Source organism: Rhipicephalus sanguineus, chromosome 6, assembly GCF_013339695.2.
Source record: "Rhipicephalus sanguineus isolate Rsan-2018 chromosome 6, BIME_Rsan_1.4, whole genome shotgun sequence".
NCBI classification, from domain to species: Eukaryota; Metazoa; Arthropoda; class Arachnida; order Ixodida; family Ixodidae; genus Rhipicephalus; species Rhipicephalus sanguineus.
The window spans coordinates 167,155,879-167,180,544 of NC_051181.1; the positions used below are offsets into that span (position 1 = coordinate 167,155,879).

Genomic DNA, 24,666 nt, shown 5'->3' on the forward strand with positions numbered 1-24,666 from the left:
GCATGAGTTTGCCATGCTTGTTCATGGAAGGAAGCGTCACAAGACACACAATAAGGAAAGGCAATAAAAAATACGCTTAAAATATTCAGAACGTAATGTCAGTCGCAATGACCATTGAAGGTTCTCAAATGCCCACATCTTTGTTTTTGCCAATCTGCTGAGTAAGTTCTGGCTCTCTTGCATGAAAGTGCGATAGCACAGATGCCAAAGGAGTTTCGAAACTATGGCACAGAACACATTGATTTGCAGAGTGAACTGCTTGTCCAGCTTTCCTCTTGCGATAAGGGTGTGTTTGTACAGCTATGATATGTATGCTACGGAATGAAAACCACTTCACCAAAACGCGGTATCTACTGCTGGGTGGAGCCGATTGTCCCTATAGCTATAGTACATGTTCAGCACATCGCCTACCAAGCTCACGCCGTCACTGTGCCAGGACACTTGCTGTACCATATGTACGTTTGCCCTGGGTGTGTCTGTGCATGCATTGAGGTGCCTTTGTACTAGTGCCACGCTTGGCTGTGCACAAGTGTGTGGGGGGCTCTCCACAAGCAACTTGCACTCTGCTTCACGCTTAGAGGTCAACATGGCACTCTTTGGCCTCCCTTTGGCCCTTGCGCCAATACACATCTGATCATCATCATCATACTTAGGGGTCTTGCACAAGGAGGAGGCGTGAATGTTGGCACTCGGCTATATATCAAACAAGTAGTTGGTGATGCTTATCTTGGTAGGGTAGTGGGTGATACTGGAACGTCTGTTGGTGGCCGCATTTGGCATTGTTGATGGTGACGGCATTCTGAACTCGATGTGTGTGTTTACTTGAAATGCTGAAAGATATTGGGGGTGGTATAAAGGCCCTTTAACACTTTGCTGTCCGAAACCTTTCCCCACCTTCTGTCTGTTCTGGTCCAAAACTAAAAGACTCAAAGCTAGAGTAAAAGAGCTTTAGTTACTGTTTTACACATGGCACATAATTTAGTGAGAACATGCGTGCATGAATCAACCGCGAAAGAACTTGTGCAGCAATGCCCAATCCCAGACTGCAGTGGACGTGCTGCATTGTGGGCGGAACCTGACAACGGACTGCAAGGGGTTAAATTAAGCACATTCTAGCCAGAGCAACCATATTGAAAGCACTTGTATTAGGTGTGTCATTGCAGCTACATGCAATTTAAAGAAGCATCACCAATGTTGTCCTTTCATTCGTGGCGGCATAGATGAACCTGCCTCATCTGTAGTTCACACAAGTACGTCAAGATCCCTCTGACATGCCTAAGACTTCTGCAGCTTGTGGAGGCGTGTTTGTGCAAGGCTTACCCTATGAGCACGGTTGGCAGTTAAAATGACGACCCTCCAGCCCTCAACTTTCAAAGGCGCTGGGGCCGGGTTTGTTGACTCTCCAACACGGCACAGAAAAGGCACTCAAGGCAGATCATCCACAAACATGGGTTTATTAACCAAGGATGTGGTACAGTGCGACAGTCGCGTATTGAGCGTAAAAGAAGGTTCACTGAAAGATCGATCAAGTATGTATGCCTTCAGCACTATCACCTACCAAAGAAAGGATCCACTGAGAGGCGTGAATGAGAAGTCACGTGCAAAGGCACCTCGTAGCCAACTCGTTGCAGGCCTGTGAGCGTCCATCTGTGGTGAATGAGTGCCAGCCAGAAGAGAGTTGGAGTGAAGGGTGGTCCTGTGGTGCGATCTTGTATGCATTCGAAATAAGCACGGAGGCGTGGCGTTACATCCAGCCGCACGCGATTGGTCAATGCAGGGCCGTGACGTCTGTCGCAGTTCGTATTGGCCATTCGCGTGCGGCTGAATGTAACGCCATGGCTCCGTGCTTATTTGGAATGCGTACAAGATTGCACCACTGATGGTGTATGCTAGCATGGTGACTCGATCCACTCAGCACCGGGAGGGATAAGCAAGGTAAGCACACTTTGCGCAGGAAACTCAGCCCAGCGCTAGCAGTGTTCATCATGTTACTGCTGGCTCCGAGCCAGCACAACCTGCTAGCTGGCGGATGCAGAAACACATCGAAAACACAGCAGCAGCTGTGGCACACGTGGCAGCAGATGCCTACCGCACGAAACTTTGGATGACAGTGCCACTGTATTTTCGTGACATAGGGTGGTGGTGTACGTCTGTACATTGCCTCTTGGAGCATTTGTGTGTGTGTGTGTGCACGCGCGCATGGGGGGGTTGGGGTGGATAATCGTGCTAATGTATCCCCTTAAGCATGAATAGTGCTGGACTGTCTGTAAATGTGTCGAATTTGCACAACGTTATTCCAAGGCACTGGATATGTAGAAAAAGAAAGTGGTAATATGCGTAATACCTTAGTTTGCACATTTTTCAGTAGTTAATCATATTTAGCGTGTAATTCAAGAGCTCTCTAGTGTGAAGTCATTTATTTTATATTTCTGTATAAAATTAGTCCGCTGTCATGCTTGAAGTACATAGGCGATTCGTTATCGATTATATCCATTGAAACCAAACAAGAATGATAATTTTCGCGTGGTTCCTGGAACGAGGCACATGCAACACAATGAAGTTAAATGAGCGCTAGTTGTCCCCTTGGGAAGCATGTACAGCCGCGGCCACGTCTGTGGAGCGCGCGAGCAGCCGGTTTTTGCTCTGACGTGGTCAGCCAAACTACTAGGCCGCGTGTGCTCCTGACGCACCACGTCAGAGCCCGAAACTGTCTCAAGGTGTCGCCCCGCAGAGCAAAAACCTAAAGTTGCTGCATATGCTACCTTTAGGTAACAGAGTTGCGCATCTATCTTCCAAACGCTGCTAGCAACCATGCATTGTGGAGGAGCTGACGCTCGGGCAAATTTTTTTATTTCTCGACGCCGTTGCCACTGCAGCGAACTGAATTAACATTAGTCATCGACGACCAGTGTTTATCGCCGGGCTTCGACACTCCAGAAATGTTAATTGGCGATACGGTAGGCATGTCGCTGGCAAAAACGGAGTGCGACTTCACCGCATAGCTGTGGTTGCTACCGAGACCTATGCGCAACTCTGCTACCTAAAGGTAGCATATACAGTAACTCTACAAAAACCAGCTGCTCGCGCGCTCTACACAGACGTGGCCGCGTCTGTACGAATGTGCCCATCGGGCTTCAAGCTGGTTCAAGGTAACATGCCGTGCATGACAAGCCTCTGCATTGCTGCTGAAAGGGGTGTCTGAACTTGGAAAGTAATTATTCAAGCTGTATTTTTCGGAAAGAAGGTTGCGTCATGCCACTTCAGGCTTTGCGTACAGAAGTAAATCCCTGTCGCCAATAATAATTCATACAAATATATAGCTTCAATTCATTACTGGTAAATATTTGTTCTTTAATATAAGGGCACCAGTCCATCATTACTGTGATAGTCCATTAATCTTCATGAGGAAAATACAGCATTTTTAATGCTTAGCACTGATTCTTTTATGATGAATATAGCTAGATTGTGGGCTTTACAAATGCATATGCTAAGTGATCAAAATATCTTCGGAACAAATAAAGTAGAAACATTGTGACAAAACTGACAAAGCTAGCAAAAATATCATTTTGACTCATGTTGTGGCTTCGTTTTCGTAGCGTAGTGATCCAAGTAAAATATCACTGTGTGGTATGCTTTGTTGTCAACGCATACGGAAAGTCTTTAAAAAAGTAACTTCTGTTTCGAGCAAGGAAAAAATTTTTTTGACCTAAACAAGAAGGTTCCAGCTTTCTTTAAAAATTTCCATAGGATTGTCACGTCTTGTTGTTGATCCTCATGCTACAGATGGCGAACGAGGAACCTGTCTTTCGGAGGATGCCCTGGAAAGCAGTCTGTTGCTTGGTTGAAGAAGAACCTTGCAGAAAAGCTCTCTTTTGCAAACTGTTAATTTGTATTTATCATCATACGACTAACTTTCACTAAATAACTTGATTTGCTTTGATTATCATCACTTGTATGCACAGTCGTGCTCTCGCTCCCCTATGCGAACACTGCATTTTGATACTGTCCAAGTGGCTGGTGCTGCTCTGCGGAAGCTTTCCATCTCGTCTTCATCTTCTTTATCTCCTTGGTTTCACACTTTGAACCCCAGGTGGTCGAAATTTCTGGAGCCCTCCACTACGGCGTCTCTCATAATCATACTGTGGTTTTGGGACGTTAAAGCCCATTTTTTTTTTTTTCCGCACGACATGGAAGCGTGCACTAAAGGATGTTTTGACATGGACAGCAAAGTGAAAAGCAGGGTGTCTACTGACCGGGAAAACCGCGAATTCTCAGGGAATTTGGGTAGTCTGGGAATACTCAGTGAAAACTCGGGGAAATTGTGCTCTCATCAGGGAAAATCCAAAGTCGCGGTAATGCTGGCTCGAGATTTTGTGAACGCATTCTTCATACCGAACGGCTGCTGTGGCTGCGGGGAAGGGGTGTGCCTCGGTGCTCTTCTCGCCTTCGGAGCAGTGGAGTGGGAGAGAATCCAGCTAATGCGTGGCATGCGGGAACCATGAACCACAGCACATCGCATCACGCAGTGTTGTCGGGATGTTCTGTGACTACGCGGTGAAGTTCTGTATTCTTTGTCGCGCGTGCTGTGGGTTCGCGCTCGATAAGGTGTTTTTATTATCGCTGCCTGTCAAGTAACAAGCATGGTTAGTTGTAGAAGTTGTAGCAAAAGATGTAACGAGCTTGAGTTATCTTGAAAGCGATCGCGATCGTTCAGGAAGCGGATGTCGTCGACAAGGCTGGTATCTTGAAAGCCATCCCGCCGATCGGCGAAAAAACTTTAAAAAAAAACATGACGCTTGTTGGCGGTTATCGGATAGCTCACTTGCTCTGATCCCGAGCTTCAAAGATGCTGTTTAGGACTCTGGAGAATGGAATAAATTTCCAGACGGGAGCGAGCGTAACTAACAGGCCAATTTATAGCAAGTGAAAGCTTTTTTTTTTTTTTTTTTTTTCCGGTGAGGGCTCTGCTGAAACAACTTTTAGGCAGTCGACCGATATTTTTTTTTGGGCTGTAGCTCACAATTACCAGACACACCACTGCTTATGTGGATGTTTTGCTACAAAGCCGAATCACAAAACTTTTCAGAGCCAAGGCATAGCGGCGACCGAAATTCGCGTCGCCCGAACGGGTCCCACTTGCTCGATTCGGCGCGCGATGTCGGAAAACAGAAACGTGGCCACCATAATCGGATGTGCCGGAATTCAGGCTGTTGCCGTGCTTTCATGCGATCTTAGCCTGCAGCTATATATATATATTTTTTGCTATATAGACTCTCGCGCCGCCATTTGGGTTTACGAAACCGGCAACATCACGCGTGAAGCAGCCCACATCTTACAAACACGAAAGCACACGGGTTCGCACTGCCTCTCTTGGTTCCCTGCCCACATGGGCAAAGACGTCCACTCCCAACAACCCAACCTCAACGAAACAGCTCATGACCGAGCGCAAGAGCTCACCCGCCGCGACGATGAATCTGCCACTGAAGAGCTGGTCCCAGACGTACAGTTTAACGACCCCTTACTAACCTTCCACGAAATCACCTCTCACTATCGCAACAGCAGAAGCCAATACCCATTACCACATACAAAGCTCGAACGTGCGCAAGCGGTAGCCTTTCGCATGCTACAAACAAGATCGTACGTATCACGGGGCCGACTGAGCCATTACAACACAGACATCACTCCCCAATGCCCAGATTGCAGAGAACTCTATTGTTCACTCTCGCACATGCTATGGCAATGTCCCGCGTTACCTCAGGCACCTCTCACCAGTGAGTCCGACTGGGAAGAGGCACTCAGGAGCTCCGAGCTCCACCAACAACTCAAGGCAGTCCAGAGGGCCCAAGAACTGGCGGAACGCCATCACGTTCCCGCCCCGACTCGGGCGTCGCCTACGGTAGCGGCTGCTAGGGTGTCCCCCCTGGATCCCCCGGCGGCTTAAGCTCCTCAGGACCGATGAATAAAGTTCTTGACTGACTGACTATTGGCCTCGAGGAGTTACGGAGTCTCCCTCTATCGGACGCGCCTCGATTGCGTGCTAGGCAGGATACCGTCGGCGCGCTCCCCATAGGTTTTGCTGTCGGCGCTCTACAAAAACACCTCGCGGAAGCCCTCCAGGGCATTTCTATAAGTACTTTCGAAATGAACTATGTTCTTTACTGTCAAAATAATCATTTTCGACGAACTGAAAGCACAAGATAGTCTACAGTCGCTGTCTCTTTGCAGAAAACCGAGCACCCGCTTCACGCTGTCACCGCGTTGGAGACCCCTGAACCGGCTTCTTGCGTGAAAGGTAGTCACTCGCTGAGTGCAAACTATGTGAAATATCTCGTTAGAGTAGACTGTCTGTATAACCAAACGGAGCATAACAGAAAGAAGCCTCAAGCAAGCGATCGCACGGGTTCGCGATGACTGACGGTACCTCTGCATGTATGAGCGTCTGCATGTATGTTCGTACTGATGGTTTCGCTTTTGCTACGAGCGCGTTTTGGCACCGCGCTGTGAACTTTAGGCCGCAAAATATGAGAATTTGTGAGTAAAACAACTACTGTTGCGCGGACGCTATCAGAGCAGTTCAAAAACAATTTCCTTGCAACTGCGGCTTAGGTGCGCATGGCAACTTTGTCTGCCGTCCCGACCATTCAGTGTTTTTTTTTTCTTTTTTGTCTAAATTCGGGTACGTTTCAATGTCATTTGACAAGTTGTCTCGCACTGCATATTGATCGGTCTTCTCAGCGGGCAAATGCCGCTGCTTCTGTTTCTTTATTCAGCGCATTCATTTCGTTTGGTGCTCACACAAAACGTGAGCAAATGCGACGGCTTTTTTTAATGCTCCTTAATTATCGTTCCGTTTGCATTCCAGTGAACTTGCCGCTCTCTGTCATCAACAAATTCATAGACCAAAGCTTCACCGCTTCGAGATTGCTGGTGGAAGGAGGAGCAGTCTACGAGACCGCGAGCATGTAGTAGCATGCGACGCCTAGGAAAAGAAAGAAAATACAGTAACGTTTGCCGGACTTGTTCTGCAAACGTCGGCTGTGAACTAGGACCCACATGAACTTAAAATAGCGGTGAATAAAATAGAAAGTATTGCAGCAACCAGCAGCCGCAAAACAGGATAGTAATTACTTGGCGTGTACCCCAGCAATTTTGGCAGCAGTCTCGTGTCTAACGCCAACAGGGTGGCATCTTTCCCACGTAAATAAATGAGGCTCCAAGAAAATACATGGGGTTGGCCGGTGGGCCGATCACGGAGGCAATGCAAAATTTATGTAGCTTATGAAGCAATGCATGCCTCATTAAATGGGAAGGTTGCCCGTCGGCGTCCCGCGTCGGCGGCGTCAACACGAGTGATGCAAAAAATAATCGTCACGTGATGGTGTCACCATATGACGTCATCATGACGTCACAGATCGCCAAAATATGTAGCGTCATTATGACGTCACATAATGTGACGTCACGCGATGACGTATTCACACGTCATGGTCGCTTTGCATTGCCTCCGTGATCGGTCACGGAGGCCGTGCAAAACCGCGTTAGGTGCAGAACGCTTTTGGAGGGGGGCACGGGAGAATCAGTACATCGACTGACAAGAAGATGGCTTTCGCCTTCTAGTAATCTTTAACGAATGCATAAGGGACCCTGTGCGTTTTTTAATTCAACGTATCTAAACAATGTCTTGCGCATCTGCAGCCGATTTTGTGGATGCTGAGCACGGGGCCGACGATCAAGAGGTCGCATTGGAGTGTTCTGAGATGGCATCGCACGTGGTAAAAGGTAGCGCTTTACCATCCTGTGGCAGATAAGCATCATTTGCAGGCAGGAAGCGCGCGCGAGCCATCGTCTAAGTGCGCGCTGTCTGATACTCACCGAACATCGCAGCCCCGACGCAGTAACTAAAGTTTTCGTCGCGGAAGTGCTTGTTGCACACAAGACTCGTAGCGGATGGCTACTTGCCGGTTCTTAGCTTTACAACCCATGCTTCACGCTGTTTCTTGTCCCGCGGTTACCAGTGCAGGCTGACACTGGGCTCCTTTGCGTAAGCGCGTGCGGCACCGAGCGGTAGAGCCCCATGTTCGTCGCCTTCGGAGGCAGCCACTCTATTACAGTGGTTTCAATTGAGTAGAAAATGAGAGAAAACTTCCGAATTTGAACAGACCGCAGCGCATGTGGGACTTGAAACTCGTTTTCAAAGCACGCGGCAGTGCGCCACAAGCAGCCGACGCGGCCGCTGAGACCACGTGATCCTGCCAAGCACGTCACGCCGACGGTGGCGCCGGCGTTTCCAGTGGTGGGCCTCGAGGCCAATAGTAATTATATAGACACTCCAGAACAATTTTTTGCCTTTGCCATCTTCCTTATCAAGTCCAAATCGCGATTACATCACCCCGCGGGTCGTATAGTCTATGTGCGAGTAAAAGTGCGCGAGCGCTGCCAACGAGCGGGACTTAAAGGGGCACTGACATAAAATTTCAAGCTCTAGATGTGTCCTTCATTCGATTGCTTGGTATGCATAAGTATTTTTGACCAAATTTGAATGGCGTCCGTCACCTGGAAGTTATTTTATTTCGAGGGCAAAGAGCGTACGAAAGCTCAAAGGGGCTTTCAGCTCTCTGTGACATTGACACTACTGTGACGTGTTCGGTGTGGCGCATACCATCCCGAGTGGCGATGCTCTAGTAGCGATTACGTCGACGAACCGAGCGTTTTTATCGTGGCGCCTGGAAGCTCTCTCATCCTTCATGCTTGAGCTTCGCAGGGGTGAAACAGCTGCGCATATTGCGCATTTTCGAAGCGATTCCGTTTTCCTGCGCCAAGCTGCTCCAAAAGCACAAAAATCGCAAAAATTGGGCCGACTGCTCCAAAACAGCCTTAAAAGCAGGAATTCTGATGCCCACGTGAGCTTCAGTGGGAAAAAGAGGCTGAGTGGACGATTCTCCAAGCAGTGCCAGGAATACCAAGAAAATAAGACATTCGCAGAACACTTGGATGCGCCCAAGCGTGTTTCTTCTATGCACCTTTCTAATGAAGGCTCCCATGATGCCGCCATCATCTCCTCTGGACTGTTGTAAATATGCGTGACCCCGAGCCTTACCCCGAGCGTACTGCTTCTACTCGCTAGGCTGTGTGTTCTGACGCTACTGTCGCTTAGCGAAATCTACCAAGTGGCATGCGTAGCGGGGTTGACTGTCAGGTTCTTTGTTGCGCTTAACGTGTTCCTCCGTTCGCTGCAGTGTTTGTGTCGACGCTGCTGTGTGTGGTCACCTACGTGTATGTTTGTCGTGGTCGAGTACCTTGTTGCGTTAAAGTCGCGTCAGCTATCTTCCTGCATGCGACGCATCTCTGAGAGGCTCAAGCGCGTGGGCTCTCAAACTGGGTTCCGGAGAACCCAGGGGTTCTTTCTGTGAAGGACATCGTAGGGTTCTGCGATCGGCCAGAACGAATACAACCCGCTCCCGTTTTACCCTTCATTAGAAATTAATTATGTTGAGCTGTTTATTGGACGGCACTCGGCGACAATGCGCTATGGCGACAGTCAAGGCAAAGGCACGGGCTCCGAGCGCGAGCGGCGTTTAGAAGAGGACGACCCACTAGGAGCCGCTGGAGAGTGCAACCGTTAAACAGTACCAATTGCTTCGCCACAATTACCCTGGGTACGAAAAGGGAGCTGTCCGGCGACCTAACAGCTTGTCACTATGAGTGGGTCATAGTAGGCCTTGAGGCGCTCCACATTGACTATGTCGCGCCCTCGACGGCGCATGTCGAAGCTGGTTCGATCAGGTAGTTGACCGGGGATGTGCACTCGACGACCCGGTAGGGGCCTTCGTATTTCGGCAGTAGTTTTGAAGAGAGGCCAGTTGCAGTGGTAGGGACCGAGAGCCATACGAGCGCTGCGGGGAGGAACGTGGACTCAGAAGTGGTGGTGCCACCGTGAAGGCTCTTCTGCCGCTCTTGTTCGTGCGTTGTAAAGGTCTTTGCAAGCTCGCCACACTCTTCAGCAAGCCTGGCTGTGTCAGAAATAGGCGCACAATCAGATGGATCCGGCTTGTAGGGTAGTATCGTGTCAGTGGTGTGCGACGGGTGCCTTCCGTACAACAGGAAGAAGGGTGAAAAACCAATAGTGCTCTGAGGGGCGGTATTATAGGTGTAGGTGACGAAGGGCAGAATGGCATCCCAGTTTGTGTGATCGGCAGCGACGTACATTGAGAGCATGTTGCCGAGCGTGCGGTTAAGGCGTTCGGTTAGGCCATTCGTCTGCGGATGGTAAGCAGTAGTTTTACGGTGAACAGCATGGCACTCTTTGCGAATAGCTTCGATGACTTCCGACAAGAAGACACGGCCTTGATCGCTGAGAAGCTCCTGGGGTGGACCGTGACGCAGCATGAATCGGTGTAGCAGGAAGGAGGCAACATCGCGCGCTGTAGCCGCTGGGAGGGCAGCGGTTTCGGCGTATCGCGTTAGATGGTCAACGGCGACGATGGCCCAACGGTTACCAGCCGACGTCAGAGGAAGTGGTCCATACAAATCGATGCCCACGTGCCCAAATGGAAGGTTAGGGCAAGGTAATGGTTGTAGACCGACTGGTGACACGTGCGTTGAAGGTTTTCGGCGTTGGCAATCGAGGCAGGAGCGGACGAACTTCTGCACGTAGTGGTACATCCCTCGCCAGAAGTATCGTTGTCGAATGCGGTGCTAAGTTTTGGATACCCCAGAGTGCGCGCATTGCGGATCAAAGTGGAAGGACTGGCATATTTCAGTACGCAGACTTCGGGCTATCACAAGTAGCCACTGGTGGCCGTCGGCGTTGTAATTGCATCGGTGCAGTAGGTCGTCACAAATGGCGAAATGGTGGGCTTGACGACGCAATGCGCGAGTGGTTGGTGTTGCCGACAGATCAGTGAGCAAGTCTATCAGCGAGGCGATCCATTTATCCTTGCGCTGCTCGGTAGCGATGGTGGGAACATCGATGGTGGGAACATCGATGGAAGAAACAGCAATGTGAGATACTGAGCAGGAGGCATTGTCGTTAGGCGAGGGGGAGCGCGAGAGGGCGTCCGTTGCCGTACAGCACGCGGATGTTGCAGTCTTGCAGGCAAAGTGGCCAGCGGGCGAGACGGCCCGAGGGATCCTTCAATGACGACAGCCAGCATAGTGCGTTTTGATCGGTGACATAAAATGGGCGACCATACAAATAAGGTCGGAATTTCGTAAGGACCCAGATGATCGCCAGGCACTCGTTTTCCGTGACGGTGTAATTGGTCTCGGCTCTAGTAAGCGTACGACTTGCGTAGGCTACGACATATTCGGGGAACCCTGGTTTGCGCTGTGCAAGAACAGCGCTGAGGCCTACACCGCTGGCGTCCGTGTGTACCTCCGTTGGGGCCGTAGTGCCGTAGTATGGGAGGAGACGTCAACAAACGACAGAGCTTTGCGAACGCGTCATCGCATTCGGACGACCACGAATGTAGGGGCCCGTTACTCCCAAGGAGCTTCGTCAGCGGCGATATGATGGTGGCAAAGTTGCGTATGAAACGTCGAAAATAGGAGCACAGTCCTACAAAACTGCGCAGTTCTTTGACGGACGTAGGTTTGGGTAATTCGGCCACGGCCCGAAGCTTGGCCGGATCGGGAGGGTTTCCGTCCTTGGACACGACGTAGCCTATGATTGTCAGCTGCCGTGCTGCAAATCGGCATTTCTTCAGATTCAATTGGAGGCCGGCATTGGTCAATCGCGTCAAAACATGCCGCAGATGTTGAAGATGCGTGGAGAAATCCAGAGCGAAAACGACGACGCCGTCCAAGTAACACAAGCACGTGTGCCATTTCAAGTTGCGCAGAACAGACCAAATGGCATGATGTTGAACTCGTACAAGCCGTCCGGCGTGACAAAGGCTGTCTTCGGTCGAGCGTCATCAGCCATGGGTACTTGCCAGTACCCCGAGCGCAAATCGAGAGATGAAAAGTATTCTGCTCCTTGGAGGCTGTCAATCATGTCGTCGATGCGCGGCAGTGGACAAACATCCTTCCGAGTGATCTTGTTGAGCCTTCGGTAGTCCACACAGAACCGCAGAGAACCATCCTTCTTGGCAAGGAGAACAACAGGAGACGCCCATGGGCTGTCCGAGGGTCGAGTAATGTTGCGTCGAAGCATATCGTCGGCTTGCTCATTAATTGCCCGACGTTCTGTGGGAGACACGCGATATGGACGTTGCCGCAGTGGTGGTTGGGCGCCAGTGTCAATGCGATGCGTAACAGCGGATGTGCGGCCGAGAGAAGTTTGCCCGACATCGAAAGAAGAACGAAATTCTTCCAACAGGCACAGAAGCTGGGGACGCTGGACCGACGTTACAGTGGCTAGAATAGGGAAGTGTGAAGACCGCGCCGCCTGCGCTGACGCTCTCCACCGATGCCTCGACCGGCGCTGTCTAGGTGGCGCTGGTTGTAGCTTACACGTCGCTCGCTCGGCTCGCTGCAGCGAAGCTGCCATGTCAAGGCTGATTTGTGGCGGGTATGGTTTTGTTTGCGCCGTAAATTTACTATACTATATTGCTCGGCGTAAGTGTGTCATAAATAAATGAAATTCGCGGCAGATATTATCAAACATTATCACCGTATGGTATGACCATACGCACAGTATCATAAGTGAAGCTTTACATTCGCAAACATCGCGGCCAGCTACGCTTGCCACTGCTTGTGATCATTCCTTGATGCTGAGAAATGTAACCGATTAACATTTTGAGGGGATCGCCATTTCACAAGGTTATACGCAACCTCAAGAAGCACGAAAAAATGCTACTATGACATTGATCTTAATTTTCTTCATGTTGTTATACAGTATACTTAACATTTTGCATGAGATAGTTCTTAAGGATTTAATTATTCTTGCGTATTCACACTGGAAATATATTTCAATTAACAACTGCACAGAAAATCGGAGAGCATTTCACTCTTCTCACACATTTTATTTAAAGTGGGAGGCATCAAAGTGGGGAAGAAAGCTAGCACACTACAGGGTGATGCACATAACATCGCTCTTCGAAGCTTGAGGTGCTTTTATCTTCCTCTTGCAGAACTTTTCTGTTTGTTTAGAGGTTTCGTGAAGAAGTGAAGCCATGTGAGAACAAAAAACTTAATTATATGTTGCTCGTCAGATCTTGCTTTTGCAAGTCGCACCCTACGGATGGTACGGTCTGAATTGAGTTGGGAAGTTCAACTATGGTGTCCCTTTGGAGCTTATTATAACTGAACCACAATGTGAATGTGTCCTGCAGTGCCTCCACAAATGAAAATAGTTCCGGTGACAGGTACAAAAGCCCTCCAACATCACAGAATGCTGTGAATGACGCAAGATCCTTATCTGCGTTCTCGAAGGATGTGAGCAGCTGCTCAAAACAGTCCCGGCATTTCGTTGCCATAACTTTCCTCCGAGCCACATAGCCGGCCAAATAGTACACCAGTCTTCCGTCACTGACTTGCACAGGATACACATGGTCAGAAAGGAGAGTCGATGCCTGTAGTAGACTTGAACATTCGTCCAGGTTTCCGATTACATGGATGGCCACTTCATCAGTTCCAACTAATGACGTAAGTATGTCACCTGCAAAGTTACCCATGCCTGCTGTTTTTACCAAATTGTAAAAGCTAAGGGAATTCACGGCAGTAAGGAACTGGGTCGATGTGGGATGATCATTGCACCCGGATAACTGACGAATTATGCCGAATAGCTTTTCGATTGGATCTTGGAGATTGGAACGACAGCATTCTTTTGCAAAGGCTTGTCTGCTCTTGGTATATTACGCTGCCACTGCTGGAACAAATGGTCGTCTTTCGGGACTCCAAGCAATGAATGCTTCTGCTTGCACGATTTCTACCCAGTTGAGCATCTGGGCACAAAACAGTGGCTCTGACGTCTGCTCGTGGCACACACCCCGCAAAAGACATAACGTAAACATGACAAGGCTGTCCGACCAGCAAATACAGCACGAAAGAACAGCTAAACATGCAAAAGAATCACGTTTGACCGGCGAGTTGCAGCGTTGAACAACGTGTTCAGCCTGAGAGCCTGACGTGTATACGACAGCGCGCGCCACCTAGCGGAAACATCGTAAGGCGGCTTCACTACCTCCCATTGCAGCCGCTTGGCGGTGATCACACTTCTAGTATTCTAGCCACTGTACCGACGTAAGATTATCGGCAATGGAGGGACCAAATACATCCACAGGTGATGAATCAGACGTGGAAACGGCACTGATGGTACGGGAACTGGTGCAGTGCGAGCCATTGGGCGCGTTCAGAACTTGTGCATCTTCAAGGGGCTCCACTCTGCCGAGACATTCCCCTCGCACCAACATAACAATGTGCGGGGATGCGTTGGTAACATAAATAGCGGTGCTACCCTGAGTGACTTGCACGGTCGCGAAAGGTACCAGCAACCCTTTCCTAGTGCAAACACGGTCAGATGGCGAAAGGAGTGCAATGGTGTCGCAGAGACCGGCGCAGTAAACTGGCACAGCCGTCGACGAGTCTGGAGGAACTTTGGTATAGTCTTTGACGAGAATCTTGGTGAATGCCGATGGACTTTCTGCCGGCGTCAAATGTGAGAATGGTGAGAGTTCGAGGGCGGCTGGTGTGCAGTGAATTATGGCGTCGTGGCGGGGGAGAAAATCCCATCCCAGGATGACGTCGTGGGAGCATGCAGCAATTATGATGAACTCGACGTCGTACAGAACGTCCTGAATGACGACGCGAGAAGTGCATACTGCTGTAGGCCTAATACTCTGGGAGCTGGCGGTACAGAGGGACATCCCAGAAAGTGGCGTCGTCACTTTTCGGAGTAAGCGGCTAAGTTTTGCGTCCATGACGGATATGGCAGCTCCAGTGTCTATAAGGGCAGATGCGCGAGCACCGTCCACAAACACGTCTATGACATTCGATGGACTTCGCTGAGGGCTTTTACAGTTCGATAGCGTTGCAGCCCTTGCCTCGTGGACTGCGACGACTAGTTTTCCTGCTCTCGTGCGACAGAACGTGGCCACATTGGTGACAGTGAGCGACGTCGTGGAGACGGAGAGCGGCGAGTGGATGGAGCTGGGCGTGACGTCGGTGACATAGGCGGGTCGTAGAATGCACAGCTGGACTGGCTGGTGGTGGGTGACTCGACTCGAGGCGGCTGCACGCGATGGCAGTAACGTGCCACGTGACCGGCATCATCATCATCAGCCTGTCTACGCCCACTGCAGGGCAAAGGCCTCTCCCATGTTCCGCCAATCAACCCGGTCCTGTGCTTTCTGCTGCCACGTAATACCTGCAAACTTCTTAATCTCATCTACCCACCTAATTTTCTGTCTCCCCCTCACGCGTTTGCCATCTCTTGGAATCCAGTCAGTTACCCTTAATGACCACCGGTTATCCTGCCGACGTGCTACGTGCCCGGCCCATATCCATTTCTTCTTCTTGATTTCAACTATGATGTCATTAACCCCCGTTTGTTCCCTGACCCACTCTGCTCTCTTCCTGTCTCTTAAGGTTACACCTATCATTTTCCTTTCCATCGCTCGCTGCGTCGTCCTCAATTTAAGTTGAACCCTCTTTGTAAGTCTCCAGGTTTCTGCTCTGTAGGTAAGTACCGGTAAGATGCAGCTGTTATATACCTTCCTCTTGAGGGATAGTGGTAGATTGTGGATAGTGGTCGTGACCGGCATAACCGCATGCAAAGCAGATGGGCCAATTGTCGGGTGTACACCATCGGTTCGCCTGGGCAGGTCCCGCCCATGTCGCAGGATGCGATTGACGGGGCGGCTGCTGAAATGACTGCATGGTGGGTTGCAGTCGGGGCCTAGGGATGACTGCTGCATACATAGGTGGCACGCCCGCTTCGAAGGACGGAGGTCTAGCGGCGGCTTCGGCGTAACTCAATGGTGCAGCCGCAGGGATTGCGTGGTGCGTCCTGGTGACAACTTGAGCATAACTCTGTGGCGCAGGAGCCGGAGGTTGCTGGTGGTACTCAGGCATCACCTCCGCGATTTCCTGCTCAATCGCTCGGCGGAGGGGAGGAAGAAGGGTCGTCGACGACTGTTGAACGTACGGCGGGTGGGCGAAGGCCAGAAGAGAGAACTGGCGTGCGATTTCCTCGCGCACGATTGCCTTCACTTCTGCCAGCAGCGTGGCCTGGTCAGGTATGGCCGCCAAGCCAGCAAGCTCTTCGTCGCATGATGGAGAGGGGGAGGGGTCATCGAACGTTGCCGGTGGAGCTCCTCGTAGCTCTCGCACAGTGTTATGACCTCGGCCACGGTGGAAGGGTTTTTGGCGAGCAACATAGTGAAGGCATCGTCGTCAATGCCCTTCATAATGTTCCGGATCTTGTCAGACTCGGACATGGTGCCGTTGGCTTTCTTACAGAAGTCCAGGACGTCTTTCATATAACTGGTGAAATATTCATTGGCCTGCTGAGCTCGTTCACGTAAGCGATGTTCTGCTTGCAGCTTACGAGCTGCAGGGCGGCCAAAAAACGTTGATGACGGTGGTCTTGAAATCCGACCAAGTCGCAAAATCGGACGCGTGGTTGTTGTACCACAAGCTTGCTACTCTCGAGGGGTGCAAGACCAAGTTGCTCAACTTGCCTGCTTCGTCCCATTTGTTGGGTACGCTCACGCGCTCGTGAATTGCGAGCCAGTCCTCCACGTTGGTGCCATTGGCGCCAGTGAAGATAGATGGATCGCGGATGTGTGGGACACCGGGACATGTGGTCTGCGTTTGCTGAGCGGCGTCTCGAGGCGTGGTAGATGGCAGCGTACGGGAACGAAGCTCCAGGGGCATTGAATGGGAGCACAGCACCTCCACCAATTTGTTAAGCTGTTTATTGGACGGCACTCGGCGACAATGCGCTATGGCGACAGTCAAGGCAAAGGCACGGGCTCCGAACGCGAGTGGCGTTTAGAAGAGGACGAGCCACTAGGAGCCGCTGGAGAGCGCAACCATTAAACCGTACCAATTGCTTCGCCACAATTAATTTATTTAGACGAGCAAATTTGAATTTCATTTTGCATTTAACGAAGCCATCGACACCGCATCCGCACGGGTTTCTGTGGGTAGTGAGAGACCCACGTGGTAGCAGCACTAAAGACTCGTCGTCTAGTGCGCACCATGAAACTTGCACGATTAAACGGGCACCTCGGCGCTTTATTCGTGGCTCATGGTGCGTCGGCGATCACGTGGCACAGTTTTGCCACTGGTCGGTTTTGTAATTAAAGCGCGCAACGGGCGCTTTGATACGTGTAAGCGTCGTCGCTTCGTGCCGAATGTGGGCTACACGAGCATTTAGGCTTCGCTTTACGACCTGTGTATTGGTCGACGGCCGTTTGCTGTGCGACTGGCATGCCTCCTTTTTTTTGTTTTGCAAGAAATAAAACAGGCCTTTATACGTTCGGTGCTTCGTTTACGTGAACACGTTGCTTACACTGCGTGGTGCCTGAATCATGCAGTGCACGGTAGGCAGGCGCTTTACGCGAGTCGCGGAGAGGCGGCGCAGGGTGGGGGGGGAGGGGCCAAATTGGGAGTTCTGCATCAATTTTCGATGGCCTTTGACATTAAAGAAAACAGGCCAACATGGGCAGTGCTAATACTGTGGTGCAGCGTGCTTTTGTTGTCTGTTAAAAGCATGCACTACACTTGACGTTATGCCGACCACGCAGCCGAGCAGATAGCTAAAGGCGCTTCTCCTAACACAAATACTAACACTGACTTACAGGAAGCTCTTGGTAAGTTTGAAAAGCTAATAAGCAGACGTACGAAAAGCCAAAGCAGTAAATATGCTAAGTTATATCACTGATCTTAAGCAGAAGCCTGCTGCTATGTAACTACAATTTTTGTGTAATGACATTTTTTTTACTTTATGATAAGTGTGACTGTTCTTTCTTTTTCCGATGTGTGAGGTGAACCTAGTTTGCAGAACCTTTTTTCGATTATTGCATATGCTTGTTACACGGGCTAGATAGTTTGCAGGGTATATTAAAAGGCAGTGTAGTTCATACTTAGAGATGATCTGTTAAAGAAACTTTCTCCAAAGGCTGTTTCAGTGTTAGGTGTATTCTAAGCCAATTAAAATATGTACTTGTACCCCCAAGTTGCTAAAAATTTGTTTGTTCAAGCTCCTAAGACGTTAAATGCCGCTGACTACTCCAAATCAAGGCTCTTTTGCTCCAAAATAAAAATTTTGCTGCTCCAAAAAGAAACTCGATTCAGTTTCAGCTGTCTCATCCGTCTCCGTCGCGCCGCTTTGAATGATTTCATGAAATTACAAGAAGACGCAAGCAGCCAAGAAAAGAAAGGCGAAAGGAAAGAACATGATTCGACATGTGTTCGTCAGTCAGCATGTCGGGGAACCATTGTGAGCTGCAGTTAAAATTGTGTTGTTGGAAGCACGGAAAAAGCGGAATCAGTGTGTCGTTTGATTACACGTACTGTACACGCCAACACGACCACAAGTTATCAAAGTGGAGTAGTGTATAGATAAATATGGTGAAATGGTGAAACGGGCGGTACAAGCCACTAGAGTAGTTTGATAACACTAGTCTTCCGCCTCCATTCGCCTCGACCGTGTGAGTGGGATATTTGTAGGGAATTCCCCTCGCGAGCTGATGTCACTAGGCTCTGCCTTTATCTCCCGATGATTTGTCCCCCATGTGAATACCACTATAGCAGCGGATCCAGAGGGCGAAGGGGGAAGGGGGGGGGGTCGCGGCTACACCTCCCCCCACCCATAAAGCCAGCCCCTGCTCTTTCCCTTCAGTGCCTGTCGTCCACCTCTTTTGTCAGGCTGCCTGTTGAGTTTGCCCCCTTTGTCATGTTGCTTTTGCCTAGCACTGCCGAAAAGGGGTAAAGAGAATCTTGTCCCAGTTCTCTACCTCTCCCCTCACCGCACTACCCACCAAAATGCACTGCTGAGGCGGTGCCTTCAGCCTTTGTACACCCCCCCCCCCCATACCCGGTCTGATGATGGACCCCCCTCCCCCAAAGTAGGCACCTGGATCTGCCCCTGAGCCGTAGATAGGTCACTTCTCTTACTGCAGCGGCTGCGTTTCCTGAAGGAGTGGCTGCTAGCCTGTATTCGTATACAATTCCTATTTGCTATCGGATTCACTATTTTGCTCTCGCGGTGAGACTGTGACTTTTTTTCTAGCGTGCGATGGTTTTCGATGTTGCGCGTTCGTGGAGAGCAAATGATAGCAACGTGATAGCAAAGGCATTGCACTGCTCTGGGCAATGCGCAAGGATTTCACCACAAGCTGCAGCAGCAGTATAAGCGCAATTCAACACTGCATTAAACCTGCATATTTTTCATCTTTACACGTGTCACTCTGGCAAGGCATCTAATTGTGATTGCTGCACCTCAGGCTCAACAAAATTTATTTTTTTTCATGCAAAAAAAAAAGTTTTTTCATAATGCCGTACTAGTCAAGCATTCTTGTAGCGTTTTCAGTTTAAAATTAGTTCTTCGGTAACTATGTCTTGCATGAAAGGTCGAAATACAGTTTAACGAAGTTTCGTCATAACAAAGTAAATTACCACTTTTACCAACTTCGCTATACTGAAGTTTAACTGTTCTCTGTAGTATTCAAATGGGATTAAGTCATTTTTATTTTTTAACGTGCGTACTAGAGAGTGACATATCGAGCAACATGGTGTCTACCCATCTTGACATAAAACAAAGTTCTGTTTCACTCAGGGAATTTTAGCAAAAACGCTCGGGGAAAACCTGGAAAACTCAGGGAATTTAGAAATGTCAACTCGGTAGACACCCTGAAAAGTCTGTACTCTGAACTTACCAACTCTTCATCAGCTCCTTGCAATATCTGGTGTTATATACAAACAGGCACGAATTGCCCGCGCAAACTATTCGTGAGAAACATGGAGTGTCACAGAAGCTCAGTCTTCAGGCCTGCATGAAAACCAAAAAAGCATTGTGAGCTGCTCTCATGATCTGTATTTGCAAGTACAAGGTGTGTTTTAAAAATATTGAGCCATTTTTTCCCCCTCGTAAACCAAAAGTGCGGGGGTTTCCTTCCGGTAGAGATATGGAGGGGACATTTATGCGCATGCTTGCACTCAGTTGCTGGCAGCCAGCCCCTGAGTGAGGATGTGTAGTGAGTGCTTGTCGAATTCGAGTAAGTTGTAAAATGATGGAGTATGAGCAGCGATATTGCATCAAATTTTGCCAAAAGCTGGGAGATGCCCTAACGAGAACCATTGGAAAGATTCAACAGTCTTTCAGTGACGGCGTTATGAGAACCTCCCAGATAAAGGAGTGATACAGCCGCTTCAAAGATGGCTGCACATCAGCAGGCACCGAACCGTGTTCAGGCAGACGTTTAACCCTTTCCCTATGTGAAAAATAAAAGATGAAAATAGTAGCAAATTTGCCGGAAATCTTTTTCACTCAATTTGTAAGCTTTTTTTTTTTTCTGAATACAGCAGCACCATTATTTCAATTCAGTGATGTTCCTTTATTTCACTGATTGCATAAAAAGAATAGCTTGAAGATGGCTTCACTGCATGGCACAACATGGACAAGTGTGGCCATCTAGCGACACAACTATGACAAGTATATGGTCATTGGTTCCATGTGGGACCAATTTTTGCTGATGATGAGTGTAGCAGTCATCGGTCATTTTGGTACAAGATCTCCTGACTGCTATGCTCATCAAAGAAAGGGAAAGAGCTAACAAGGGAAAATAAAAATGTTGAGCAAGCATGGACTTTCATTATTCATAAAGTTCCGTCTCCTCACAGTCCGAGCACTTAGAATGGGTACGAGGTAGGGGTAAGCATTATATTAGCACATTAAATTTTTCATGACGGTAGGGGGCACGAACGACCTGATCTGTGGGCTGCAAGAACGTCGCAGCTCGATAATGATAGGGCATATGCCCATTCTCCACATGTGATTCAGGCTTTCTGCACGAAACACCACAGTCCTGTAATTCGTCAGGCAGGCATGACCCCCTGACATGGCTTCGTGTTACTTTTTGCAAGCTGAAAATTCCGCTGAAAGGAAACCGATTCGAGTTAAGAGGAGACATCACGTGGAATGCGAAAGGCTTGCTGATCACTCTTCAAAGAAAAAGAAAAATGCATTCCAGAAACGTTTCCAACAATGGCGAGAGTGCCGAGAGAGGTGTATGCATTGCCAAAGAGACTACTTCGAAGGGTATTCAGGTTTCGTACCTTCTAATCGAGACATGTATTTCTACTAACCAGAATTTTGATGCTTTTTGAACACTCCTCATGTGTGCTTGACGACCTTAGCTCGATATTGTGTTAATGAAGGGTTAATGCACTTTCAGATCAAACCAAACTTTAATCAGCTCTCCGTGCTTGCATGTTACATTTAGGGGTGTATGTTTGTCATCTTCTGTCTTTCTATTTTTGCATGTGTTTTGCTACAGGTTATCTGTACGATTAATCCCCTACAGTTTCTTGTCACTACGGCACAGCTGATAGTGTAGCTAGCGTTTCTGTGAACTATGGTCGGAAGAAAACAGATTTTGTTTTATTATAAAAATGGAAAATTGTTGCATATCGTAAAAGCTTGCACTCTGTTTAGAAAGTGTGTGAAAGGTATTCACTTTATGGCAGCAGTCGGTTGGCTCTTTCTGAATTTGACAGCGAGACAGTGAAGTAAACTATGCAGAACATGCAGCACAAATTTTGCTATGAACGAAGTTACAATTTGAATAAGGAAAATTGGACATAATGTCATGTAATATGAAACACTGATGTGTGCCCTATAAAGTGGGTGGGGGAAGATGCATGTGAAAGTGAAGCACTTGATGCTAAATAAGCCAAAACCTTCACATGATGCTTCATCAGGTTCCATTCCAAATAAGCCCACTCCCCCATGGTCACATTCTCATAACAAAGAATGTCTTTAAATTCTTATCCTGCACAGTGCTTGGTGTCCTAGTAGCACAGTCGGTGAGGAATAGCATCCACTGCATTGGACTGCAGCAGTGGACCATGATGACCACTGCACTTATTGGATTGGTTAAATTGAAAGCAATTTAATTATTTGTTGCACACTCGGGGAATTCAGGCATCATACTGTAATTGCTATGACAAATAGTCATTCTCTAAATATGATCACAAATGTAGTGTTCTGTGTATTTTAACAAAGCCCATTTAGTGCGTGCTTGCATAACCTCAGTGTGTGTGTCTTAGAGGAAGCGGCTTTAAATGTGTTGTGCATGGAAAGGATTATTGATTCACTTATGTTCTGTAGTGTGCACGTATCTCACAGGAGTACGGCCACTAGCGTGGGTTCGGACTTAGCGAGCCACAGGGCCGCGTCTGCCGTCGCCTCGCGTGAACTAGCGCGCCGCTGCACACGTACGTTCGAGCGCAAACAAGGCGCCGAGCGTAGCGCGGCAAGTACACAGTACTGCTCTCGAAATCCGCAACACTTTATTGCCTGCGGCAACACCACAAAACGCAGTACAACGCCCGCTCCCAAAGGCGGCGGGAGAAGCAAAACAGGCTTAACCACGCCACGGGCGAAAGTACAACACAAAGGGTGCCGCTAGCCCGTCTCCGCGGGCAAAAGGGCTCACGGCGACACGCCGCTGAGGGAAACGGACCCTCGCGACTATGCTGCGTACTCTTACGATCTGCGACCACAGGGCCCGATCGCTCGAGCAAGGGCAAACTCCGCTCGCGTTGGCTTCGATAGGTACGGTTTCGGCGTAGTATGACCACGCGCGAAGGCACCGCACCGCTCTTCAGCCTAGCGTTCGGAAAAGGACAACGTAAGGTAAGCGCTCGCCGCTGGCGCAAGGCACCGTTAGCGAACTCCGTCCGAGCGAGCCCAAACAAAGGAGCCGACGGACGGGAAAGAAAATACGTGCTTACCCTACGAGGTCCAGAGAGAGTCTGCTCCCCCGCCGCGCAAAACGTCTCGCGAGACGCGAGCACGCGAGACTCGAACGTGGCGCCACCGTCGCGATCCGGCGCCGGGGTGAGGAGGGTTAACGTCACCCCCGCTCGCCCAGCGCCGTAGGACGGCGGAGGAGGGGAGCGACATGATCGGACATGAGGATGGCAGAAATAGGCGAAAAGCCCGCGCAGTGGCGACGGGCAAACCTCAATCCCCACAGTTCCTTCTGATAAAGACAAAGCAAATGCCCATACAACTGCTTTATCTGGAACGCTTACTGCGTGAGCTTGTGACGACTTCTCATTGGAAAAAGAATTGCCACTGGTGCACTAGCTGACTGTCTCCACTGAATGTGCGTTTTGCTTTGTGGCAATCTTTGATGCCACTATTGACCAGCATCTGTTTTTAATTGCGGTATTTGAAGAAATTCTGTACAGGCAGCATTTATTGAGAGTACCACCTCTTGTGTCCATTGTATTCACTTGCCTTGTTTGTTGAGCAGCGGCAGTCCCGGTTTGACCAAGGCGGACAAGGGAGTCCCGGCCAGCAGCCACCACAGCAGTCGATGGGGGTCATGAACGGCACTCGAAGCGCGCCTGCCGCCCTCCGGGACATGATGATGCGCAGAGATGCTCTGGACCGCGGTGATTATGACATGGAAGCCAAGCGCGCACGTCGCTACTAGTAAACGAGGATCTCGGTGCTTCAAGCATGCCACTGCACTGCCCTGGCTGCTGCCAGCTCCTTCGGCAGTAGTGGAGAAGCACCAAATGGTCTTTCGAAGCATCCACACATTTAATCGTGTAAGCATGAAAATGTCATTGCGTTGTTCGATGTCCACATTGCCAATAAATAGAGCTTGTGTCGTACTACTTTGCTATGCTTCATTTCACTTTGTAACCTCATAATGTTGGTGTGTAATAAAGTGGGTTGTGTTGGTTGTATGTTGCAAATTATGTCAATGTACAGCTACATTATTGGATGCTGTATGTTGCAGGTGCACTAGTTACTCTGATAATTCGCCTGGTTATCAGTGTTTTGGTCAATTATTCTGGTGTCCAGTTTACTAACACATTTGGTTCATGAGGAGAATGATGCAGTTTGGGGAGGGGGTGAAATCATAATAAAAAACTGATGTACTATGCAGTGATTCCACTCCTGTGCCAAAGTGCGCCAAATTGTATTTACTGCGCCATCCTGATAATATCGACGAAAATTGCGCCAAACTGCGGCAGATTCTCGGGTTTGGGGGCGTCTGTCACCGGCAATCGCACAGCCGGCGCGTCAGAACATGTGCAGCTTGATCTTGGGGCAGCCAAAGTCGCAACCATGGACCAAGAATTGTTCCGCTGAATAAATAGCGCTCGCGCGTGCGTCCCGAATAAGCCACGATGCCATGCACGGTGCCGACGCAGCTTCTGTTCTGCAAGTCGGCTCGACAGCAAAAACGCATTCTCCGCAGAGGCTCGTGACGTCTAGGCCTCTCGGTAGCGAGAAAGTGCGACGGCGATTCATCGGCGGACGTCGTCTGTTCTAGAAACGCTGCTGATAGCTCGTTTCAAGTGTCACACGGCACGTAAGGAAAGCAATGTTCAGTAATAACTACATGTGTGCTGCTAAAATGTCTGTCACTTCTGTTTCCGGACATCGCGGAATGAAATCTGGGATCGCTGGCAGTATATATATATATGGAACAATATCGAATTTTCCTTGCTTCGCGTTTATGGAAGAGCACGCGA

General features: G+C 49.3%; 1 protein-coding gene across 3 annotated transcripts in view; it reads left to right on the plus strand.

Moving 5' to 3' along the window:
- The window catches only part of LOC119397017 (splicing factor, proline- and glutamine-rich), a 206,403-nt gene extending 182,607 nt beyond the window's left edge, over positions 1–23,796 (plus strand). For all 3 annotated transcript variants that reach the window (XM_037664435.2, XM_049417297.1, XM_049417299.1), the window contains one exon: positions 23,430–23,796. In XM_037664435.2, coding sequence (XP_037520363.1) covers positions 23,430–23,612 — 183 coding nt within the window. In that variant the 3' untranslated portion in view covers positions 23,613–23,796. The remainder of the gene's footprint in view (positions 1–23,429) is intronic.
- Positions 23,797–24,666: the final 870 nt, after the last annotated feature.